At 41.5% G+C, this 26,632-nt stretch overlaps 1 protein-coding gene across 5 annotated transcripts; it reads left to right on the top strand.

The window, feature by feature from the left end:
* The first annotated feature begins 59 nt into the window (after nucleotides 1-59).
* On the top strand, nucleotides 60-25,642 carry LOC115142924 (DENN domain-containing protein 2D-like). Of its 5 annotated transcripts, none has more exons than XM_029682785.2 (14): nucleotides 60-453; nucleotides 4,971-5,069; nucleotides 6,688-6,833; nucleotides 6,923-7,035; nucleotides 7,749-7,818; nucleotides 7,929-8,006; nucleotides 8,678-8,818; nucleotides 10,712-10,860; nucleotides 10,995-11,166; nucleotides 11,902-11,952; nucleotides 12,284-12,365; nucleotides 19,145-19,384; nucleotides 19,537-19,599; nucleotides 24,944-25,642. In XM_029682785.2, the coding sequence occupies exons 2-14, from the start codon at nucleotides 4,979-4,981 to the stop codon at nucleotides 24,976-24,978; spliced, it is 1,431 nt and encodes a 476-aa protein (XP_029538645.1). In that variant the 5' UTR covers nucleotides 60-453; nucleotides 4,971-4,978; the 3' UTR covers nucleotides 24,979-25,642. The 5 variants fall into 5 exon arrangements, with proteins under 5 accessions (XP_029538645.1, XP_029538646.1, XP_064857796.1 ...); XM_029682786.2 differs by lacking the exon at nucleotides 60-453 and adding an exon at nucleotides 4,848-4,866; XM_065001723.1 differs by lacking the exons at nucleotides 60-453; nucleotides 4,971-5,069 and adding an exon at nucleotides 5,081-6,186.
* Nucleotides 25,643-26,632: the final 990 nt, after the last annotated feature.

Below are 26,632 nucleotides of genomic sequence, written 5' to 3'. Positions count from 1 at the left end.
TTCCAGGAGCAAAGGAACAGAGCGTGTCAGTCCCCTCCCCTTTGGCCAAGCACCTGACGTAAGTGATGGTGTCTGTAAAATAAATTTGATTGTCGCCTAGATAACCTGTACTTGGTTCTGTTTTTTCAATAAATATACCTAACAGGCAACTCACGCGACTCCGGCAACCAAAGTAACTCATCTAGTTTCTGGAAGATAAAGAGAGTAGAGTCTAGCTGTTTTCCACCAGTGTCCCTCCGGTTCACCCGCAGAATGCGGCACATCTTCCACTGAGGTGGAATAGAAACGGTTCCAGGAAATCGATTACTTGTGCCACCCGCTCTTTTCCAGTTGGCAACTGAACGACGGGCTGCGACTCCGGCTTGTGAGTTTGGTTTGGAAGAAGACCTACATTGAAGAGCAACTAAAATGTTTAGGGGAGTTTAGGTTACTTATTGAAAGATTCTGCGAAAAGTGAGTATTTGCTATTGATATTACTGTTGTTTCCGTTGTTCTTGCTGTAATTGTTGTATACTTAAGGTTTCTTCTTCTTTTGATATCCCGATGAATTCCAGAAGGCTATGAGCATTCTTAAACACAGATAGGCTACACCTTTTCACATCAGTTTATATGGATTATCCATTTCAGTACAAATTATTAGTTATAATGGGCTATAAAGCCCCACCGTTGATGTGTCACAATACCCATGAAACGGGAAATAGTTCCAATCGTTTTTCCAACATCCATTTTCCCATAGGGAATTTGTTTTGTGTAGGCTTAACCTGGCGTGACGTTTTAATAACCATTTAAATCTCTCTTGTAAAGGTGACATCAATTTATTCACCTCTATTCATGCTTCAATTCGAAAATGTAGTTTTTATGGGTATTATGACTCATACTGTGGTACTCCATAGGCCTATATTTTCTGTACTCAGCAATACTCAAACTGTTGGCAATTGCGTATGGGCTAGTCTTATTGCAATACTGCCAAAATCACTTCGTTGTCGTGCCTGGAGGTCTGGAGAATGTTGTATTGCAAAAACCGTTTAAATGGTCCTCTGTCTACCAGCTGCAAGATTTGATTGGATGGTACATTTCCAAAACTTTTCCCCCACACGCCTGTTGCAGGGGATGGTATGTGTTCTGTTAGTCACTGTATTCGGACCAGGTAGGACACATTTTGTAGGAAGTTGTTCTGTATGCTAGCTAGTTTTCAAAATGGAAGAAAATATGGACAAACATTTTAATGGTGTTTTGCCAACTAGCTAGCATACATACTGGCAAGCCCTGTTGATGCCAGATGGCGCCGTGATCTTTACGTCGTCTGTCATTTGCGCCGTCTGGCGGCAGCAGGGGAACATCTGGGCCTATTCCACGGTAACGAAAATGGGCCGAAACTCAGATTTTTTCACTGAAAAAAAGTGTGCCAAAGAAAACATTGATTTCAAAGTTTAACACACAACTCCATGCAGAAGGACTACATTTAACAATTGACACATACATTTACAAAAACACATTTACTGGAAGAACTGTGCAGATGCATGTTTGGTAACAGAATTTCGGTAAAATCTCCCTCCGTTTTTGAAGCAATGTTTTCCCAAGAAGTCTTAAATATCTGCTCTGAATTAAGATTCAAAGATGTCTGCTGAAAGAATGGGGTGGGGCGTCAGCTATGACATGATATCTTGAGTTTGACATATCCTTTTTGTTATTGAACTACAGTGAAGTAGATTGACACCCGGTAACAGAATTGCGGTAATGGAATTTCATCATGGATCCCTGAACTGTGCTACATAGAAATGCATAATTATGTATATGAATGTCATTCTCTTCATGGGGATGTATCCTAAATAGGTACACAACTGTAGAAATATGCAATATCCTCCTTTGCATATGTGGGTATTATTCTACACACTGGCTATGATTTTAATGAGCTCTGCCTCCAAACAAGACCAAATTTGTTTGGACCGGACCAACTCTGAACCAATCATAAATGTTTTATGTTTCACAAGTTTGGACATTACAGTAAAGTAGTTTGGTAGAGTACAGTACATTATAGTGTGCTCAACTCAGTGTGCTATACTATGTCCTGTAATGAACTATATTTTACTGTACAGGACTGTACTGAGCTTTTTAAAAACGTTTGGACACACTTACTCATTCAAGGGTTTTTATTTTGACTATTTTCTACATTGTAGAATAATAGTGAAGACATCAACACTATGAAATAACACATGTAGTAACCAAAAAAGTGTTAAACAAATCAAAATATATTTTATATTTGAGATTCTTCAAAGTAGCCTTGATGACAGCCCTGATGACAGCTTTGCACACTCTTGGTCTCTTGGCCTGTCTATGCTTGTGTCATTTGATCACGTCAATAAAACAATGTCTAAGAATAACAGTAGGATTCACAGCTTTTTCCCCCAATTTTGTGATTACGATCTTGTTTCATCGCTGCATCTCCCCAACGGGCTCGGGAGAGGTGAAGGTCGTGTTATGCGTCCTCCAAAACATGACCAGCCAAACTTTTATTTTTTATTTTTTACTATTTGAAGAATAATAATGATGTCAAATCTATGACATAACACATGGAAGCATGTAGTAACCAAAAAAGTGTTAAACAAATCAAAATACATTTAAGATCCCTTTTAGATCCCTTTGCCTTGAAATCAGCTTTGCCTAGAGTGTGCAATCTCTCAACCAGCTTCCTGAGGAATGCTTTTCCAACAGTCTTGAAGGAGTTCCCACATATGCCGAGCACTTGTTGGCTGCTTTTCATTCACTCTGCGGTCCAACTATTCCCAAACCCTCTCAATTGGGTCCTGTTGAAAAACAAAATGATTGTCCTGCTATGCGCAAACCTGGATTGGATGGCGTATCGCTGCTGAATGCGGTCGTAGCCATGCTGGTTAAGTGTGCCTTAAATTCTGAATAAATCACTGACAGTGTCACCAGCAAAGCACCTTCACACCATCACACCTCTTCCTCCATGCTTCACGGTGGGAACCACACATGCAGAGATCATCTGTTCACCTATTTTACATCTCACAAAGACACTGCGGTTGGAACCAAAAATCTCAAATTTCAATTCATCACACCAAAGGACAGATTTCCATTGCTCGTGTTTCGTGGCCCAAGCAAGTCTCTTCTTATTGGTGTCCTTTTAGTAGTGGTTTCTTTACAGCACTTCGACCATGAAGGCCTGTCAGTCTTCTCTGAACAGTTGATGTTGAGATCTGTCTGTGACTTGAACTCTGATGCATTTATTTGGGCTGCAATCTGAGGTGCAGTGAACTCTAGTGAATTCATCCTCTGCAGCAGAGGTAACTCTGGGTCTTCCTTTCCTGTGGCCGTCCTCTTTGGAGCTAGTTTCATCATAGCACTTGATGGGTTTTGCGACTCCACTTAAAGAAACTTTCAAAGTTCTTGAAATGTTCCGCATTGACTGACCATGTCTTAAAGTAATGACGGACTGTTGTTTCTCTTTGCTTATTTGAGCTGTTCTTGCCATAATATGGACTTGGTATTTTAAATCAAATCAAATGTATTTATATAACCCTTCGTACATCAGCTGATATCTCAAAGTGCTGTACAGAAACTCAGCCTAAAACCCCAAACAGCAAGCAATGCAGGTGTAGAAGCACTGGGGCTAGGAAAAACTCCCTAGAAAGGCCAAAACCTAGGAAGAAACCTAGAGAGGAACCAGGCTATGAGGGGTGGCCAGTCCTCTTCTGGCTGTGCCGGGTGGAGATTATAACAGAACATGGCCAAGATGTTCAAATGTTCATAAATGACCAGCATGGTCAAATAATAATAATCACAGTAGTTGTCGAGGGTGCAGCAAATCAGCACCTCAGGAGTAAATGTCAGTTGGCTTTTCATAGCCGATCATTAAAAGTATCTCTACCACTCCTGCTGTCTCTAGAGAGTTGAAAACAGAAGGTCTGGGACAGGTAGCACGTCCGGTGAAGAGGTCAGGATTCCATAGCCGCAGGCAGAACAGTTGAAACTGGAGCAGCAGCACGGCCAGGTGGACTGGGGACAAATAGTGCTTTCTTCTGTATTCCACAAATGAACTTTTAACAAGGCACACCTGTTAATTGAAATGCATTCCAGGTGACTACCTCATGAATCTGGTTGAGAGGATGCCAAGAGTGTGCAAAGCTGTCATCAAGGCAAGATGACAGAATCTCAAATATAAAATATATTTTGATTTAACACATTTGGTTACCACATGATTCCATATGTGTTATTTCATAGTCTTGATGTCTTCACTATTAGAAAATATATTTTAAAAACTTAAATGCGTAGGTTTGTCCAAACCTTTGACTGGTAGTGTGTGCCTTTAAGTCTCTGAAATACATTTTTGTGCTGGCTTAATTGATTAGAGGGCTTGTGGTTCAGAGGTCATTTAGAGCCTGAACAAGTGGCAAGTGTGTTGTGCTGTGCGCAATCATTCAACACTCGTCTAAGCAGTAGTTCAACCAGTCTTTCTTACCTCGTTTTCATGTTCCTTTTTTTCCCTCTCGCTCTCTCTCAACGTATTTTTTTGTACAGTACTTCAGTATTTCTCTCCCTTTGTCTCATTCACCTCTTGTATTTCTAAATAAAAATGTCAGTGACTATTTTCTCCTTTAAAACATCTTCACAAGGAGTGAAACCTCCAGTCTGTAGAGGGCATCAATAGGAGATGACACATTCTTAATGACTGATTGGTCACTTTTCCTCATGTCAACCTCTTAACCTACAACTATTGTCTGAGCTCAAAGGGGGGGAAGTAAAAGTGAAAGTGAGGGTCATTTTTCCTACTATTACTCACGACAAGACCTTATTTCCTTACTTTCTTTATTAAGGCAATTTCTAATCGTAAACATCTGGATAAGTGTAAGAAGCTGTGTGGGAAATCCTGGGGGTTTCCACAATGCTAACGTGGTACTTTATATCCTCTCATCTCACTTTATTACTCGCCTCTCTTCCTTCCTCAACAGGTGCCAAGATGTCCAATGAGGTTGATGCGGGGGACTATGGGCCAATGAAACGGCTCAGTACCATGTTTTCAACCCTCCAGGATAAGTTCCACAGAGACCGTGAGTGTTTTTCTTTCGAAGTGGGCCCATTCCATTTTGGGCCTTTTGGTGAAATGGAACTGAGCCAAAGGGTGTATAGGACATACATTAGACGTCATTGGAAAAGGTTAATCACAAATCTCTACACCAACATACAGTAAGAGGCAAGCATGTATCATCGTGATCATGAGCTAAACACGCCTGTCAAGCAGACACAAAGATTTAGCCTTGACTCCTTTGTTCGCTCTCACTCCGGGCAAACACATTGGATTCCTAAAACACAAAACGACACCTCCTTATAAACACACATTTTTCTCCCTCCAGAAATTCACTTAGACTAATCCTGGAGATATGGGAGGAATTCAGATTGTCTTTTAAGAGAGGTAGCCAGGATAAGCTGGACCCTGCTGGATATTTTCTATAATGTACTTTTAGACATGGTTTAGTATTAAAAAAAGACACAGCTCCTGGTATTTGACAGTGCATATCATCTGCTATGGCAAGTCATCAGGGACACCGTTATGTCGGTGACCATCTAGCTTACTGGTTGTATTGGGGCTTAACTGGTGTTACCATGGTGATCACATGGTAGACTAGCAGAAGTATTTGCTTGTTTTGCAGAAAGCAGCACAGTCATACATGAACTGTCACACAACTGTCACTGGTGGGTAACAAGTAACAAGGGGAATTGTCACATTGTCTTTTGAACAAATCCTCATTCTCAGGCTTTCACTGGCATCTTCTACCCCACAGGCCAAAACCACCTTTATGTAAGACTGATGCCGTTGTCAGTGGCACTTCCTGCTATCATTTCTCTGTGTTTGTTTCTCCTCTTGTGGTTTCTGTTGGTTTACACACTGTTCCTCTTAGCTCTTTAGCTTCCTTTGGAGTGTTATTTTTATAAAATAAAAAAAACATGTTTTCCCCCTTTTTTTCTCCCAATTTTGTGAATACGATCTTGTTTCATCGCTGCAACTCCCTTACGGGCTCGGGAGAGGTGAAGATCGAGTCATGCGTCATCCGAAACATGACCCGCCAGACTGCGCTTCTTAACACCTGCTCGTTTAATCCCGTAAACCAGCTGCACCAATGTGTCGAAGGAAACACCGTTCAACTGACGACCGAAGTCAGCCTGCAGGTGCCCGGCCCACTACAAGGAGTTGCTAGAGTGCGATGAGCCAAGTAAAGTCCCTCCGGCCAAACCCTCTCCTAACCCGGACATTGCTGGGCCAATTGTGCGCCGCCCTATGGGACATGGCCGGTAATGGTCACGGCCGGTTACTGACAGAACCTGGGTGACGCCGGCTGCTCTGCTCTGGTTAGGCTGCAGTGCCACTCGGGAGGCTTTAAGTATTTTGTTTTAATCTATAAATCATTGTATAGGCATCCGCCTAAACTAGTATAGCGCTGAATCCTAACTTAAATATTCACTCACATCTTCCATGGTCATCAATGCATGATATATAGCGAATTACTTTGGCCTACTGGACTAGCAGAATACCAAAATAAAATGATTCTGTTCCAAGCCATGTGGAGTTTGGAACAAAAACTATTTCATGGTCCTCCTACCTAGACCATTTATGAGAACCACCATTCCAAGCCACAGTTAGTTGACTGTCCCTCTCTGTCTGTGTTTTAGGGAGTGATAGGGATTTGACCCTGCCTCAGCCTACTGCCCCAGCCCTTGCGGTGACCTCTTTCTTTGAGTACCTGGTGGTGGTCAGCTTAGGGAAGAAGAGGGGGCAAGGGACGTATGAACCCCAGATCACATATCAGTTTCCCAAGGTCAGACCGACACTGACTTAATACACACACACACACACACACACACACACACATAGTGAGCAACACTCTAAAATGTGTGTGTGTTGTAGCTTGCTAATATGGAGCTCTCACAGAGAGAGGAAGAAGAGAAGTCCCTGAAAGCCATCCTCCTTTTCTGTTTCCCAGAGGGGGTCAACTGGGCCCCCCTCACTGAATACCCCAGGTACGTGCCACCTCTCATATTCTCTCCACCTGTCACTGTCCTCATCTCTCTTTCTCTGTGCTCGTCTCTTTGTTTCTGCCCCCCCCACCTTACTGATTGTTTTCTCTCACGTTCAGAGTCACACTTGGCTGAAAATATATCTGTGTGTTTATGTGTTGTTCGTGTGCAAAGTTTGCAAACTGCAAAGCATCATATCTTGCAAACAACTTCACTTTGACCCAGAAAGCAGATGCATCTCTCTGTCTGTTCTATTCATCTGCCAGAGAACAGGTTTGAATAGAGAGGAGAGACTATTTTGTACAGCCAGAAGAAATGGCCGTATTATTTTCATTACAATGGATCCCTTCTTTAAGCCAGTCAGTGCTTCCTCTATGATTCTGTTCCTCCACCTGGACACCAATGCAAATCAGTCTCCAGGTTACCTACTGTCATTAACTCTACAATCTGTTGTTACCTCTCTTCTCTCTCCATTTCCTTGCTTTCCTGTCTGGCTCCACTGACTAGCAGGATGTTCGATAGGGAAGCAGGAACCGTCCACTATAAGATAGGGGGGGGAAGAGACCTTTGTTCTGTGTGGTCTCGTTTTTCTTTATCCTACGTTCTCTTTTGGAAAACAGTTTTGGTTGAAGATGGATATAACACATGTTGATAGAGTAGATGCAGGTTCACTTTGCTAATCTGTTTCTCTCTCTCTATGCTCTCTCTTTCTGCAGTGAGACCTTCTCCTTTGTTCTGACGGAGGTCGACGGCAGTAGGAGGAATGGCTACTGCAGGAGGTTACTGGTAAATAGATCATCCATGGTGTGATTCTTATGATAGGACATGAGAATAATCTCTGGTATTGTGTTTTCTTGTTTCTCATGAACATGATGTCGTTGACTGTTTTCTTACAGCCCCATGGCAAAGGGGCGCGGGCTCCGGAGGCCTACTGCATCATCAGCCGGGTGGCCTGCTTTGGACTCTTTTCTAAGGTGAGCGTGGTGGCCAATGTAACACACACACATGCATTTGCAGACGCATGCACACACACTCGCACACATACACAGACACTGAGTGTGTTGAACTGATGGTCTCATTCCGCGAGGATGTCTTTTAATCCTTACAGTAGATTATCTTTGCTGAGGCAGGTAAGGAGTCTTATTTGTTGTCAGCAGTTTGTCTGTGTATTTATGTGGGCATCTGAGTGCGTCTACTTGGGTGCACAGCACAGAAGTGTGTGTGTGTGTGTGTGTGTGTGTGTGTGTGTGTGTGTGTGTGTGCGTGAGAGGAAGATAAACCGGCTGTTTTTAGTTTTGCCCTTTTAACCTTTTGCTCAGACACAGAGATGATTTCCCTACTTTATTAGGCTCCAAAGGTACCTGATAGTCTGTTTATGATAAACTACTTATAACTATTTACAACCTGAGAGACACTCATCTACCTACACACACACACATACACACACACACACACACACTTAGATGACAACCTTATCAGCTAGATGAGTAATATAAAGCATCGATCATAAGTCTGATTTGCAATACACTTAAACTTGATGGTACATTCTAAATAGTATGCTTAATATGGAGGCCTGTCTTCCCGCAACAGAGCGCTACTATGGTTTTAATGGTGATTTATAATTCTATATCTATGTGTGCTTCAGATCTTTGATGAGGTGGAGAAGCGCCGACAGATCTCTATGGCGATGATCTATCCATTCATGCAAAGCCTGAGGGAGGCGCCGTTCCCCGCTCCTGGAAACACTGTCAAGATCAAGAGCTTCATTCCAGAGTCTGGAACAGAGGTATGGAGTATCGATACACACACAAATCAAATTCAAATCCAATTTATTTATATAGCCCTTCGTACATCAGCTGATGTCTCAAAGTGCTGTACAGAAACCCAGCCTAAAACCCCAAACAGAAAGCAATGCAGGTGTAGAAGCATGGTGGCTAGGAAAAACTACCTAGAAACCAGGCTATGGTACACACACACACACACACACACACACACACTCACACACACACACACACACCAAGGTTGTTAAAATGTTTTTTATATTTGTTTTTATTTCTATTAGTTTTAAGATAGTTTTCAGATCCCCTTTACTAGATTTAATTTATTTAAAGTTTTATAAAAATATTTCAATTGTTTAGTTTTAGTGTTAGTGACAGAAAGTAGCAAATGCCTGGGAGCAGTGGAGGTTGTTGAGGGCAGGACGGCTCATAATAATGGCTGGAAGGGAGCAAATGGAATGGCATCAAACCATGTTATGCCATTCCACTGGTTTTGCTCCAGCCATTCCCATGAGCCCGTCCTCCCCAATTTAAGGTGCCACCAACCTCCTGTGCCTGGGAGGCTGGGAGACATTTATGTGTTGTATAGTTTGTGTTTTTTTAATGTCACTTCTTGCCACTTGGTAGCAGTAATACATAGTGACGGGTCAGGTCATAGGTTAGGTTTAAAGGTAGACTCAGTGAGATGATGTAGATGCACAAAGTTAACAGTAGGTTGGAAGGTTTGACTGCGGTCAACTATAGGTTTCTGCAGTTGCTCTTCACTAATGTCATCCTGAAGCCATCGCCTGCATTGTGGGAGGCTGTATTATCAACCAGTCATTAGGATGTTTTTGTTTGACCCACGCGAACAAAGACATGATTGAAACAGGAGCCAATTTGCCGCAATTTATGGATACATACAAATATATGTGATATTTAAGGCTCTCATTCATTTATTTTACAATGCACATTATATCATGTCAGTACAGTGTGTGTGATATAGGGGTTAGATACATGTTTATTTCAAAAATTCTAAAGACGATGGCAACATGCCATGTTGATCTGAGCCTGGCTGTTGGAAAACCACATTAGTGTCCGACTTTCGGCGATCGCCGATGCACCTCCTCCAATTTCACTCCTTGACTTTTGCATACAGTCTGCTGCTTTAACCTTACCACCCTAACACACCCAATATCTGTGGCGTTGCTCATGGCAACCATCTACCTTTTTTTTAATGATCTAAAATCAGTCTCAATGTGACCTGCCAGATTCAGAAGATTGAAAACCCCATTAGAAAAAAATGTATACACAGGGACACTTGGAAGTAGATCTTAACTGTTAATTTAACTGGAGAGGTTCCAACGAACTTGATGCACCATAGTACACGTCTGTCAGGAGCTCTATTGGGGCAGTCTCGTTAGATCTCTTATATACTGTTTACAGGCATGTTACAAAGGTATGATTTAGCTTAGTCATCATTCATCATTAAAGTTAGGTTCATGCATGTGACAGACCAATACTTCACAAGGCTTCTTCTCTCCAAGCTGAGACCTTGAAAATTAGATTTCTTCATTAAATTGCAGATACTGATAGTCAGTCACTTGCATGAACACAGAAATGGGTTATTAGAAAAGCACAAACAGAACATTTTCCATCACAACCCCATTTGATTTATACCCCCCTGATTTTGACTAAATTGTTTTTTCATGATTCGTTTTAGTTTACTATAATTGCCTTGACACACACACCCTAGCACATGTGCACACACACAATGGCACAAACAGAGTGCGGGAGAGCTTCAGGTAAAGCGTTAGGATCAGGACCTTCATCCTAGATTACGGCGCTAAGATACAGACACACAAACGTATACACACACTGAAGACCTGCTGTCGCTCTGCCCCTGGCCTGTGCGTCTCCAGATCATCAGTTTGACGAGGCCGTTGGACTCATGGTTGGAGCATGTGGATTTCCGGACACTGTTCCACTGTCTCACAAATGAGGAGGTGCTGAAGGTGTTTGCGTCCACCGTGCTTGAACGACGAATCATCTTCATGGCTGAAGAACTCAGGTACAACCTTAACCCCTACCCTAATCCTAACCCCAAAAAGGACATCACTGAGCCTGGGTTGTCTGGGACATGGGCAGGCCTGTTGTCTGCATGTTGAATGGGTGTGAGGTTTGTACCTGCTTCCCCTCCTACAGTACCCTGTCCCAGGTGCTGCATGCAGTTGCGGCGCTGCTCTACCCGTTCACATGGCAACACACCTTCATCTCCATCGTTCCCTCAGTGCTGATTGATGTCGTCATGGCACCCACTCCCTACCTACTTGGTGTCCAAAGGAGCAAACTGGATGATGTCACCGACCAGAGCGATGTGAGTGTGTGTTCTGTGTCTGGCAGAGCAGAATAATGTGTTTGTGTAATGTCAGCTTAAAGAAAACACTGTGATGATGAGTTGTTTGTTGGGGAAAAAAGCCAGAATTGCCATTTTTATTTTTCCCAATAAGTTTCAAGTGATGCTTTGGGATTTTGGCAATGAAACCCTTTATCTACCTCCCCAGAGTCAGAGGAACTCATTAATACCATTTGTATGTCTAATATGAACAAATTTAGAGGTTGTTTCGTGAGCCAATGCTAACCAAAGTTAGCACAGTGACTGGAAATCTATGGAATCTACTAGCATGCTAGCAGTTACCATAACCTTCCAATCATTGTGCTAACGCTAGCTACTTCCTTCAAACTACACGCAGAGATATAAAAATGTTATCCGTGGGTTCATCTGACTCTGGGGAAGTAGATGCTGAAGTATGCCTTTTAAGGGCAGTTGTTGAGTGCCGTGAACAATCAGTTGTTTTACTATCTGTTTACTGGTGTGTTTGGGTTAAGGCATTCTGGCCTCTACACTGTGTTACAGGCTGCAGATGGAAGCTATCCAGTGACACTCGTTAAGCAACTACTAACACAATTACAGTCTATGGAAAACACACACTCGCTGGTTATCTCCAACCTGAAGATTTATGTTTGTCTATTTATTTGTGTGTGTGTGTCCTCTCTCTCTCCCCACACATGCAGATCTGTCTTAATGTGTGTTATTCTGTCTTACAAACAGATGCTCATTGTGGATCTGACAGAAGGAGCAGAGAGAACCTTCATAACCTGTGTAAGTATTGCACGTATTTCCCCCCTCGGGTTCAGAAACAAACATACAGAAATAATCATAACACAATCATATCAGTAAACTAGTATCACTCCTCCCCACATGATTCTCATTTTGTATTCTGTGTGTGTGTGTGTGTGTGTGTGTGTGTGTGTGTGTGTGTGTGTGTGTGTGTGTGTGTGTGTCTGTGCAGTTCAGACCAGTTCTATTCAATGTTTTTCTCTCTCTCTGGCCAAATGTGTGTGTGTTCTCAGAAATACCTAAACATTACCGCTGGTCTGACAACAACCTCTCAGGTTCCTGTCTGTGTGTGTATCCTCTCTCTCTGGCACAGATAGGAGACGAGAGCACCATCCTACCAGAGAAACTACAGGAGGAGCTTCTCCAGGCCTTGTGTTGCAGAAGAGACAACTCCAGTGAGTGGACCCGTCCTCCATTTTGTTATGACGACGTAGATAACCGATGACTAGGGCCAAACACAATCTGAGGGAATTTGTACTATTAACACATCCAGGGATTTCACTCTTGTTTATTGGGCTGAAATGGCTTTTTAAGAGGTTCCAGTAAACGGTTAAGGGTCTCACAGGTCACACCAAATAAGGATCTCCCGTTCGTCTACCGATCGTTCAGCGCGCTGTTGACCCTGACTGCCGGTAAAATCGGTTTGTGCTTGCTTCACAAGTACTCTCAGCTGGCAAACACTATCGAGCCCTTAAATAAAGAGTGACTCAGAATTTAATTCGATTTCAGCTAAGACTGACAGATCGAACCATATAAGTTAGCGTCACGGTCCATACAAACCCAATAATAGAACTGAGATCCTCTGAAGAATGAGTGAAAAAGAATATGGATGTGCAACAAAATGGGCTTCATGATTGCTGTAATAGAAATATACATATCTCGCACAGGGTTGGAGTAATGGATTTGTAAGGGATTACAGAAAGACGGTAACAGAAATAATATTGTAATCAGATTACAGATTCTTTGGAAAAACTAGATTCCTTTTTAAATTCAGAAAGGATGTTTGTGGGGGGGGGGGGGGGTAATCTTTGACACTTCTGTTTTCTCAATGACATTCAAATCAGCACTGAAAAAAGTTTTTTGTTCCACCTGAGCATGTCTGACCACAAGTCAGAGACCACTATGATGGATCGCGGGAAAAGAGCAGGAATAGGCTTTTGTGGGCTACAGTCCAAGCTATGTCTTCCAATGGTGCGACTGATGTCATCCAAAGATTTTCCAACCTGAAAAAACGCTTGGAGGTAAGGATGAGAGTAGTGGTGTCGTCTATGACGATACGGATATCACTTATTATTGATATCTACACTGCTATTCTCTGATTTAGCTATTTGCGCCTTACGGATTATGGTTGTTGTGGATGGCTGTTCAGAACTCTAAATGTCTATTTGAACCCAATAATAGTTGAATTCAAGAAGTTTAAGCTGTTTATCAATCATTGTTTTTGAAACCAGTGGACAGCCAGTGTGCTCAACAGCTGCATAGGGCGGATCCCAGCCTATGGAATAAAAGTGGGGCTTTTATTGCTCAATCTAATTCATGATGATGAAAAACAAATAAATTCTTAGGCCTAATGGACACATGCTCAAACTTGCACACTTTTGATAGAATTAAAATGGGCAATCTGTAGTTGCTATATCCATTTTTGGACTAAATCATATTAATGTAAAGATATTATATGTAGTAGAAAGCGATGGGTTAGTAGATGAAGCCTACACAACCAACCCATAAAGTAAAACATAACATCCATATATGGCCAGCTATGTAAACTTTTAGATTGATTTATCCTGCAATAGATGTCATTCAATTGGTAACATCCATTTTTGTCGTCTTCTAATACCTCTTAAGGGGAAAGTAATCTAAAAGTAAATTAATGCAAACAGATTACGTTACTGATTTTGGGTAATCCAAAAAATACGTTACTGATTACAATTTTGGACAGGTAACTAGTAACTAACGGATTACATTTAAAAAGTAACCTTCCCAACCCTGCTCTCGCATACCACACTGTGGTACATTGTGTTGTTGTGGAAACATACTGTACAAACATGAATACCCAGGGCTTGACCATGGCACAACCCTGGAAATTCCACTCTAGGTACTGCAAAGAGGTCGGCCGATTATTATTCTTTTTTTGTGTAATAATGACAATTACAACAATACTGAATGAACACTTATTTTAACTTAATACATCAATAAAATAAAGTTAGCCTCAAATAAATAATGAAACATGTTCAATTTGGTTTAAATAATGCAAAAACAAAGTGTTGGAGAAGAAAGTAAAAGTGCAATATGTGCCATGTAAAAAAGCTAACGTTTAAGTTCCTTGCTTAGAACATGAGAACATATGAAAACTGGTGGTTCCTTTTAACATGAGTCTTCAAAATTCCCAGGTAAGAAGTTTTAGGTTGTAGTTATTTAATATATGACTATTTCTCTCTATACCATTTGTATTTCATATACCTTTGACTATTGGATGTTCTTATAGTCACTTTAGTATTGCCAGTGTAACAGTATAGCTTCCGTGCCTCTCCTCGCTCATACCTGGGCTCGAACCAGGAACACATCGACAACAGCCACCCTCGAAGCAGCATTACCCATGCAGAGCAAGGGAAACAACTACTCCAAGTCTTAGAGCAAGTGACATTTGAAACGCTATTAGCACGCACCCAGGGTAGGCAGGGTAGCCTAGTGGTTAGAGCGTTGGACTAGTAACCGGAAGGTTGCAAGTTCAAATCCCCGAGCTGACAAGGTACAAATATGTCGTTCTGCCCCCGAACAGGTAGTTAACCCACTGTTCCTAGGCCGTCATTGAAAATAAGAATTTGTTCTTAACTGACTTGCCAAGTTAACCTGTTACTCCTACTTTTTCAAACATTCTGTTAAAAATCGCGCAACATTTCAGCGCCCTGCTACTCATGCCAGGAATATAGTATATGCATATGATTAGTATGTGTGGATAGAAAACACTCAGACGTTTATAAAACTGGTTAAAACACGGCTGTGACTATAACAGAACGTGCGTTTCATCGAAAAGTGCAGGAAAATCTGATCACTGAAAATGGAAAAATATATCCATGCGCCACTTCAACCCATTGATAAAGGTGAACCACATTTAATGGGGCCGAGGTTGCAATACCTACAGCTTCCACACGATGTCAACAGTCTTGTCATTTGCCTACTATTTGTTTCTTGGTCAAACAGACGCAAGGCAACGCCTTTCTTCCGGTCTCCGACCGGATATTTTGGTTGAGATTTACCCGGACATTATTTCCAGACGTACAGCTATAGAATATACATCGCCTCGTGATCAATTTGATCGCTTATTAACGTTTACTAATACCTAAAGTTGCATTACAAAAGTATTTCGAAGTGTTTTGTGAAAGTTTATCGTCGACTTTTTTAATTTTAAAAATGACGTTACGTTATAAAACGCAATTTTTTTCCTTGATCACACAGTCTTCATAGATCGATATCTAGGCTATATATGGACCGATTTAATCGAAAAAAAGACCCAATAGTGATGTTTATGGGACATCTAGGAGTGCCAACAAAGAAGATGGTCAAAAGTAATGAATGTTTTATATTTTATTTGTGCGTTTTGTGTAGCGCCGACTATGCTAATTATTTTGTTTACGTCCCCTGCGGGTCTTTTGGGGTGTTACATGCTATCAGATAATAGCTTCTCATGCTTTCGCCGAAAAGCATTTTAAAAATCTGACTTGTTGCCTGGATTCACAACGAGTGTAGCTTTAATTCACTACCCTGCATGTGTATTTTAACGAAAATTTGAGTTTTAACTAGTACTATTAGCATTTAGCGTAGCGCATTTGTATTTCCAGATGTCTAGATGGGACGCCTGCGTGTCAGTTAGGAGCAAGAGGTTAAATAAAGGTTAAAAAAAAAATAGCTAGCCATTTCACATCCAGCCTAATCTCGGGAGTTGATAGGCTTGAAGTCATAAACAGCGCAATGCTTGAAGCATTGCGAAGAGCTGCTGGCAAAACACACGAAAGTGCTGTTTGAATGAATGCTTACGAGCCTGCTGGTGCCTACCATCGCTCAGTCAGACTGCTCTATCAAATCATAGACTTAATTATAACATAATAACACACAGAAATACGAGCCTTAGGTCATTAATATGGTCGAATCGGGAAACTATCATCTCAAAAACAAAACGTTTATTCTTTCAGTGAAATACGGAACCGTTCCGTATTTTATCTAACGGGTGGCATCCATAAGTCTAAATATTCCTGTTACATTGCACAACCTTCAATGTTATGACATAATTACGTAAAATTCTGGCAAATGAGTTCGCAACGAGCCAGGCGGCCAAAACTGTTGCATATACCCTGACTGCATGCAATGAAGGCAAGAGAAGTGACACAATTTCACCTGGTTAATATTTCCTGCTAACCTGGATTTCTTTTAGCTAAATATGCAGGTGTAAAAATATATACTTCTGTGTATTGATTTTAAGAAAGGCATTGATGTTTATGGTTAGGTACATTCGTGCAACGATTGTGCTTTTTTTGTTAAATCATTTACATTTAACATTTAAGTCATTTAGCAGACGCTCTTATCCAGAGCGACTTACAAATTGGTGCGTTCACCTTAAGACATCCAGTGGAACAGCCACTTTACAATAGTGCATCTAAATCTTTCAAGGGGGGGTGAGAAGGATTACTTTATCCTATCCTAGGTATTCCTGAAAGAGGTGGGGTTTCAGGTGTCTCCGGAAGGTGGTGATTGACTCCGCTGTCCTGGCGTCGTGAGGGAGTTTGTTCCACCATTGGGGGGCCAGAGCAGCGAACAGTTTTGACTGGGCTGCGCGGGAACTGTACTTCCTCAGTGGTAGGGAGGCGAGCAGGCCAGAGGTGGATGAACGCAGTGCCCTTGTTTGGGTGTAGGGCCTGATCAGAGCCTGGAGGTACTGAGGTGCCGTTCCCCTCACAGCTCCGTAGGCAAGCACCATGGTCTTGTAGCGGATGCGAGCTTCAACTGGAAGCCAGTGGAGAGAGCGGAGGAGCGGGGTGACGTGAGAAACTTGGGAAGGTTGAACACCAGACGGGCTGCGGCGTTCTGGATGAGTTGTAGGGGTTTAATGGCACAGGCAGGGAGCCCAGCCAACAGCTAGTTGCAGTAATCCAGACGGGAGATGACAAGTGCCTGGATTAGGACCTGCGCTGCTTCCTGTGTGAGGCAGGGTCGTACTCTGCGGATGTTGTAGAGCATGAACCTACAAGAACGGGCCACCGCCTTGATGTTAGTTGAGAACGACAGGGTGTTGTCCAAATCATCCCCCGTTTGGCGAAGTTGGCTGTCTTTGTTAGGAAGAAATAGTCTTCACACAGTTCGCAAAGAGCCAGGCGGCCGAAACTGCTGCATATACCCTGACTCTGTTGCAAGAGAAGTGACACAATTTTCCTAGTTAAAATAAATTCATGTTAGCAGGCAATATTAACTAAATATGCAGGTTTAAAAATATATACTTGTGTATTGATTTTAAGAAAGGCATTGGTGTTTATGGTTAGGTACACTTTGGAACAACGACAGTCCTGTTTCGCGAATGCACAACGCATCGATTATATGCAACGCAGGACATGCTAGATAAACTAGTAATATCATCAACCATGTGTAGTTAACTAGTGATTATGATTGATTTGTTTTTTTATAAGATAAGTTTAATGCTAGCTAGCAACTTACCTTGGCTTCTTACTGCATTCGCGTAACAGGCAGGCTCCTCGTGGAGTGCAATGTGAGGCAGGTGGTTAGAGCGTTGGACTAGTTAACCGTAAGGTTGCAAGATTGAATATCCGATCTGACAAGGTAAGAATCTGTTGTTCTGCCCCTGAACAAGGCAGTTAACCCACCGTTCCTAGGCCGTCATTGAAAATAAGAATGTGTTCTTAACTGACTTGCCTAGTTAAATAAAGGTGTAAAAAAATATATATATTAAAAAAAATGGCCAAATCGGTGTCCAAAAATAGATTTACGATTGTTATGAAAACTTGAAATGGGCCCTAATTAATCGGCCATTCCAATTAATCGGTCGACCTCTAGTACTGCAATGCCTAAGTTGATCCAGCAACCTGGTCTCAGAGCATTTTGTGTTATTCTGTATGTAAATCCGTGACACTCTTTAGTTTGAAATGTTACATTTGGTATGGTTTCAGAGGACGGATGGTTACTTAAGGCAAAAATGAAAGGAGGGTGGTTGGTCGGGCGAACTTCTAGTAACCCAAAAGTTGCGAGTTCAATCTCATCATGGACAACTTTAGCTAATTAGTAATTTTTAATAACTTTTTAGCTACTTTGGAACTACTTAGCATGTTAGCTCACACTTCACCTAACCCTTTAACCTAACTCCTAAACTTAACCCTAACCCCTAGCCTAGCTAACGTTAGCCACCTAGCTAACGTTAGCCACCTAGCTAGAATTCGTAACATATAATACGTTTTACAAATTGTACAAATTGTAATGGGTAACATCATACGAAATGGGTGATGGACATCCTCAAATTAATACATACCATACTAGAAACGTAACATATCATTCTAAATGGAGTATACGGTATTTACGAACAGAATAATATGAAATGCTCTGATACCAGGTTGTATCCAGACACAGATGCTACTCCTCAACCCCTACGCTCTCATACAAACAGACCCAAGCCCCACATACACTTTCACCATGTTTTGTGGTTGCCATACAGTTGTCTTCTGCTTTCCAACCTATGATTGTGTCAGCATCATAGGATGTCTTATAGCAGACAATACTTTAAAACTGACTGAATCTTCTGTTCACGCCGTGTTTTGTCCAACCTCAGAACATAGTAGAGGCGTGTTGTCGGAGGACTTCCAACATGTGTTTTTATAGACACCTCCTTAGCATCCTGACTGAAACGTCTGTATTCTCTTCACTCTGTGTTTTGTGTCTAGCCTCAGAACATAGTAGAGGCGTGTTGTCGGAGGACTTCCAACATGTGTTTTTATAGACACCTCCTTAGCATCCTGACTGAAACGTCTGTATTCTCTTCACTCTGTGTTTTGTGTCTAGCCTCAGAACATAGTAGAGGCGTGTTGTCGGAGGACTTCCAACATGTGTTTTTATTGACACCTCCTCAGCATCCTGACTGAAACGTCTGTATTCTCTTCACTCTGTGTTTTGTGTCTAGCCTCAGAGGAGTTAAACAAGGTGGTCTCGGAGGCCTTCCTCTCCTTTTTTGTGAAGACGGTGGGTCACTTCTCCTCCCATGTCAAAGGCAGCAGCGGTAGGCAGCCCGGGGTGTTCCAGAAGAAGAGCTTCTGCAAGGCCTCCGAGCACAAGGCCAGCCAACATTTTGTCAAGCGTTTTATCCAGACACAGATGTTTGACATCTTCATACAGGAAGTGGAGAGACGGCCCACACAGGAAGGTCTGACCGCATCACTATCTGACAGAAAAGAATGTAGTAAAATACAATATAACTTTGTACTTAAAAACATTTTTCATAGATGTATATTCACTTACCCACCTAGCAATGATTAATTTGCTTTTCACCAGTGTTGTTTTTTTATTTTTATTTAGGATTCTTCCACAAAAAAATTGCGGAGTACCAAGAGAGTAAGAAGAAAGAGAAAGCAATGAGAGGTGAGAGGGCTTGTGGTGTAAATGTAGGCATCTACAGACAAAATAAACAACTTATTTGTCACATGCTTCTTAAAACAACAGGTATAGACCAACAGTGAAATGCTTACGTGTCCTTTTTCAACGATACAGAGTTAAATCAGTTCACTGATCACGATGGCAACACCCACCCGTTAGCACGCGCTCCAGCAGGTGTATCTCACTGACCATCCCTAAGCCAAAACCTCATTTGGCCGCCTTTCCTTCCAGTTCTCTGCTGCCTGCGACTGGAATGAATTGCAAAAATCTCTGAAGTTGGAGACTTTTATCTCCCTCACCAACTTTAAACATCTATCTAACATCTATCAGCTATCTGAGCAGCTAACCGATCACTGCAGCTGTACATAGTCCATCGGTATATAGCCCACCCAATTTACCTACCTCATCCCCATACTGTTTTTATTTTACTTACTTTTCTGCTCTTTTGCACACCTCTCTACCACATCTCTACCTACATGTTCATCTGATCATTTATCACTCCAGTGTTAATCTGCTAAATTGTAATTATTCACTCCTCATGCCTATTTATTGCCTACCTCCTCATGCCTTTTGCACACAATGTATATAGATTATTTTTCTTTTTTTCTTCTATGTTATTGACTTGTTTATTGTTTACTCCATGTGTAACTCTGTGTTGTTGTCTGTTCACACTGCTATGCTTTATCTTGGCCAGGTCGCAGTTGCAAATGAGAACTTGTTCTCAACTAGCCTACCTGGTTAAATAAAGGTGAAATACAAATATTAAATAAAAAAATATTTAAAATAGAAATAGTGACACGAGGAATAAATACATTTTTTACAATTATATAACACTGTGTACAATGTCAAATAGTTGTATACAGTTGTGATGCTGGCTGAGGGTGACAGTATAGGATTTTATAACATTTGTTGGGGGTTAGATCAGATTTAATAGTGCGGCTAGAAAGTAGATTCCATCAATATAATTGTCTGCATCATTTCCAATCCCCAATATATATTTGCAAGACATACATACATACATACATAGTACCAGTCAAAAGTTTGAACACACCTATTCATTTCATGATTTTTTACTATTTTTTAATAATAGTGAATACATCAAAACTATGAAATAACACACATGGAATAATCTAGTAACCCAAAAAGTGTTAAACAAATCAAAATACATATTTGAGATTCTTCAAAGTAGCCACCCTTTGCCTTGGTGACAGCTTTGCACACTCTTGCACTTCACTCAACCAGCTTCATGAGGTAGTCACCTGGAATGCATTTCAATTAACAGGTGTGTCTTAATTTGTGGAATTTCTTTCCTTCTTAATGCGTTTGAGCCAATCAGTTGTGTTGTAACTAGGTAGAGATGGTATACAGAAGATAGCACTATTTGGTCAAATAAGTCCATATTATGGCAAGAACAGCTCAAATAAGTAAAGAGAAACAACATTCCATTATTACATTAAGACATGAAGGTCAGTCAATTTGGAAAATTTCAAGAACTTTGAAAGTTTCTTCAAGTGCATTTGCAAAAACCATCAAGCGCTGTGATGAAACTGGCTCTCATGTGGACTGCCACAGGAAAGGAAGAACCAGAGTTGCCTCTGCTGCAGAGGATAAGTTCATTAGAGTTATCAGCCTCAGAAATTGCAGCCCAAATAAATTATTAACTGACCCATATCAACATCAACTGTTCAGAGAAGACGGAGTGAATCAGGCCGTCATGGTCGAATTGCTGCAAAGTAACCACAACTACAGGACACCAATAAGAAGAGGCTTGCTTGGGTCAAGAAACACGAGCAATGGACATTAGACCGGTGAAAATCTGTCCTTTTTGGTCTGAGGAGTCCAAATTTGAGATTTTTGGTTCCAACCGCCGTGTCTTTGTGAGACGCATTGTAGGTGAACGGATTATCTCTGCATGTGAGGTTCCCACTGTGAAGCATGGATGAGGAGGTGTGATGGTGTTGAGTTGCTTTGCTGGTGACACTGTCTGTGATTTATTTACAATTCAAGGCACACTTAACCAGCATGGCTACGACCGCATTCTGCAGCGATACGCCATCCCATCCAGGTTTGCACTTAGTGGGACTATCATTTTGTTTTTCAACAGAACCCAATTGAGAGGGTTTGGGACGAGTTGGAAAAGCATTCCAGGTGAAGCTGGTTGAGAGAATGCCAAGAGTGTGCAGAGCTGTCATCAAGGCAAAGGGTGGCTACTTTGAAGAATCTCAAATATAAAATATATTTCAAATTGTATTTGTCACATGCGCCGAATACAACAACGAATACCTTACAGTGAAATGTTTACTTAGAAGCCCTTAAACAACAATGCAGTTTTAAGAACCCCCCCCCCCCAAAAAGTAAGAGATAAGAATAACAAATAATTAAAGATGTAAATAACAATAGTGTCACGTTCTAACCTTAGTTCCTTTGTTTCGTCTTTTGTTTTAGTATGGTCAGGGCGTGAGTTGGGGTGGGCAGTCTGTTCTTTGTTCTATAATTTGGGATTTCTGTATTTGGCCTGGTATGGTTCTCAATCAGAGGCAGCTGTCAATCGTTGTCCCTGATTGAGAACCATACTTAGGTAGCCTGGTTTCACCTTTGAGCTGTGGGTGATTATTTTCTGTTCAGTGTTTTATTGTATTCACCGTTCAGGACTGTTTCGGTCTCGTTATTTTGTGTTCATGATAATAAATTATCAATATGGACACTTGCTGCGCATTGGAACCTCCTCTTCTTCCACCAACAACGGCCGTTGCAAATAGCGTGACTGTATACAGGGGGTACCTGTGTCGAGGTAATTATGTACATGTTGGTAGTTATTAAAGTGTCTATGCATAGATAATAACCAAGAGTAGCAGCAGCATGAGGGGGGGGGCAATACAAATAGTCTGGGTAGCCATTTGATTAGCTATTGTAATGGTTTTCTTCCGCTGAAGGAGAGGAGGACCAAAATGCAGCGTGGTTAGTGTTCAACATCTTTAATATAGACGATAAACGTGAACACTACAAAATAACAAATGTGAAAACCGAAACAGTCCTATCTGGTGCATAAACACAAAGACGGAAGACAATCACCCACAAAATACCCAAAGAACATGGCTGCCTAAATATGGTTCCCAATCAGAGACAACGACAGACAGCTGCCTCTAATTGAGAACCAATCTAGGCAACCATAGACATACAAAACTACCTAGAAAGGAAAGCCCCATAAACATACAAAACCCCTAGACCAGTCTAAAACACATAAATCCCCCATGTCACACCCTGACCTAACCAAAATAATAAAGAAAACAAAGATAACTAAGGCCAGGGCGTGACAGCTATTCAGGAGTCTTATGGCTTGGGGATAGAAGCTGTTTAGAAGCCTCTGGGACCTACACTACCATTCAAAAGTTTGGTCACTTAGAAATGTCCTTGTTTTTGAAAGAAAAGCAAAAACAATTTGTCCATCTAAAATAACATCAAATTGATCAGAAACAGTGTTGACATTGTTAATGTTGTAAATGACTATTGTAGCTGGAAATGGCCCAATTTTTTTTTTGAATACATAGGTGTACAGATGCCCATTATCAGCAACAATCACTCCTGTGTTTCAATGGCACGTTGTGTTAGCTAATTTACATTTTTTTTTTTTTTTACATTTAAGTCATTTAGCAGACGCTCTTATCCAGAGCGACTTACAAATTGGTGCGTTCACCTTAAGACATCCAGTGGAACAGCCACTTTACAATAGTGCATCTAAATCTTTTAAGGGGGGTGAGAAGGATTACTTTATCCTATCCTAGGTATTCCTGAAAGAGGTGGGGTTTCAGGTGTCTCCGGAAGGTGGTGATTGACTCCGCTGTCCTGGCGTCGTGAGGGAGTTTGTTCCACCATTGGGGGGCCAGAGCAGCGAACAGTTTTGACTGGGCTGCGCGGGAACTGTACTTCCTCAGTGGTAGGGAGGCGAGCAGGCCAGAGGTGGATGAACGCAGTGCCCTTGTTTGGGTGTAGGGCCTGATCAGAGCCTGGAGGTACTGAGGTGCCGTTCCCCTCACAGCTCCGTAGGCAAGCACCATGGTCTTGTAGCGGATGCGAGCTTCAACTGGAAGCCAGTGGAGAGAGCGGAGGAGCGGGGTGACGTGAGAGAACTTGGGAAGGTTGAACACCAGACGGGCTGCGGCGTTCTGGATGAGTTGTAGGGGTTTAATGGCACAGGCAGGGAGCCCAGCCAACAGCGAGTTGCTAATCTAAGTGTACCATTTTAAAAGTCAAATTGATCATTAGAAAACCCTTTTGCAATTATGTTAGCACAGCTGAAAACTGTTGTCCTCATTAAAGAAGCAATAAATCGGCCTTTAGACTAGTTGAGAATCTGGAGCATCTGCATTTGTGGGTTCGATTACAGGCTCAAAATGGCCAGAAACAAAGAACTTTCTTCTGAAACTCATCAATCTATTCTTGCTCTGAGAAATGAAGGCTATTCCATGCGAGAATTTTCCACGAAACTGAAGATCTTGTACAACGCTGTGTTCACAGAACAGCTACTCCCTTCACAGAACAGCGCAAACTGGCGCTAACCAGAATAGAAAGAGGAGTGGGAGGCCCTGGTGCACAAATAAGCAAGAGGACAAGTACATTAGAGTTTCTAGTTTAAGAGACAGACGCCTCACAAGTCCTCAACTGGCAGCTTCATTAAATAGTACCCGCAAAACACCAGTCTCAACGTCAACAGTGAAGAGGTGACTCTGGGATGCTAGCCTTCTAGGCAGAGTTGCAAAGAAAAAGCCATATCTCAGACTGGCCAATAAAAAGAAAAGATTAAGATGAGCAAAAGAACAGACACTGGACAGAGGGACTCTGCCTAGAAGGCAGCATCCTGGTGTCACTAGGAGCGCCACCTCTGGTAGCGTTTTCCTTTTTGCTTATAGTGGAATACAGCTCATTGAGTGAGGTTTTAGTTCCAGCCTCGGTCTGTGGTGGTTTGTAGACAGCTACGAAAAATACAGATTAACTCTAGGTAGATGGTGTGGTCAACAGCTTATCATGAGATACTTTACCTCAGGTGAGCAAAACCTTGAGACTTCTTCCTTAGATATCATGCACCAGCTATTGTTTACAGATATGCATAGTCCCTCACCCCGTGTCTTACCAGAGGCTGCTGTTCTGTCCTGCCGATAGAGCGTGAAGCATGGAGGTGTGATGGTGTGGGGGTCCTTTGCTGGTGACACTATCAGTGATTTATTTAGATTTCAAGGCACACTTAACCAGCATGGGTACCACAGCATTCTACAGCGATATGCCATCCCATCTGGTTTGCACTTAATGTGAATATCATTTTGTTTTTCAACAGGACAATTACCAAAAACACATCACCAGGCTGTGTAAGGACTATTTGACCAAGGAGAGTGATGGACTGCTGCAACAGATGACTTGGCCTCCACAATCACCTGACCTCAACCCAATAGAAATGGTTTGGGAATGGTTGGACCTCAGAGTAAAGCAAGAGCAGCCAACAAGTGCTCAGCATATGTGGGAACTCCTTCAAGACTGTTCGAAAAGCATTCCAGGTGAAGCTGGTTGAGAGAATGCCAAGAGTGTGCAAAGCTGTCATCAAGGCAAAGGGTGGCTACTTTGAAGAATCTCAAATATATATTTTGATTTGTTTAACTTTTTTTGTTACTACATGATTATTTCATAGTTTTGATGTCTTCACTATTCTACAATGTAGAAAATAGTAAAAATAAAGAAATCCTGGAATGAGTAGATATGTCAACTTTTGACTGTTACTGTATATGGCACAGTTGTCCCTTGTTTTGGTTCTTAAATACAAGTGATATACTTTTTTGAAAATCAGAATTGTCTTTAACCAATGTTGGTCTTTAATGCAGGGTAAACAGCCAAGTTCCTTACCTTTTCCCACTTCCACTTGCCTCTTCCATTTTTGCAGTAATGCTGGATTTAGTTGGCTGTATTTTTGGGTAGAGTGGACATTTCCATGTTTTTTTTTTTTGGTAACAATGTGTAAAAAATAAAGTAAGTCTCACACTCATGTATAAACTCCCAGCAATTTAATGGGTATTTATCAACGTTTCGGCATCACTGTGCCTTCCTCAAGGTAATTTCATGAATACTTGAACCAGGTTATGTAGACAAACAGTGCAATTAGTGTAACCAATGACAATAGTGAGAGGTGTCATAATGATTAAGTCAATTCAAATGAACTAGTGAAACGGTTACAAAATACTATATGGCATATTATATATATTACACTATTATCATATAGAAACAATAGAATATTGTACATATTAGCATCAACATGCATTTTTATTTCATTCAATTTCATTTTTGTTACATGTAATCTTTTGGTTCAACCTTAATATATAATGGGCATCAACAGGGGGAACATATTAGGTGTACGATAATAAGCTGAAAAAAGATTTGTTCAATTTACAAGACTTGTTCGTGAAGGAAAATTTGTCCATAAGGGCCTGAGATCAAAGTCAATATTCAGACCACTAGGGGTCAATGTTTTTAGATAGGATATCTAGTAAGTCTCCCTTTGTAGTAGTAGAATCTTGATGTTACCTCCTCTCCTTGGTAGAGCAACATGCTCAATGCCTGTGTGTTTGAGGGAGGAGATGGGATGGTTACCTTCAACAAAATGAGCTGCTACTGGATAGTCAATGTTCTTACACCTGATTGAGCTGTGGTGTTCAGCTATGTGTTGTTTTAATTGTCTTTTTGTTTGTCCTACGTAGGCTTTTCCACATGAACAGGTGATGAGAGAGAGATTATTCTCTTGGTCTTGCATGAGATGATACCCCTAACAGGGATCTTTCGACTTGTATGTGGGTGTCTGAAGAAATACTTTTTTATAGTGCTATTGCACTGTGTGCATGAGCCACATTTGTAGTTCCCATTTGGTGGGCTCAGAGGGCATGTCAGATCTCACCAAACTAGCTCCAATATTGTGACCACGCTTATAGACCACCAGTGGGGGTTTCTTGAAGAGGTGTGCAGTTTTTTGTCAGATTGCAGA

This window comes from Oncorhynchus nerka, linkage group LG15, assembly GCF_034236695.1.
Source record: "Oncorhynchus nerka isolate Pitt River linkage group LG15, Oner_Uvic_2.0, whole genome shotgun sequence".
Classification (NCBI taxonomy): Eukaryota; Metazoa; Chordata; class Actinopteri; order Salmoniformes; family Salmonidae; genus Oncorhynchus; species Oncorhynchus nerka.
The sequence above is the reverse complement of the archived record's forward strand: the minus strand, read 5'-3'. Positions and strand labels throughout refer to the sequence as shown.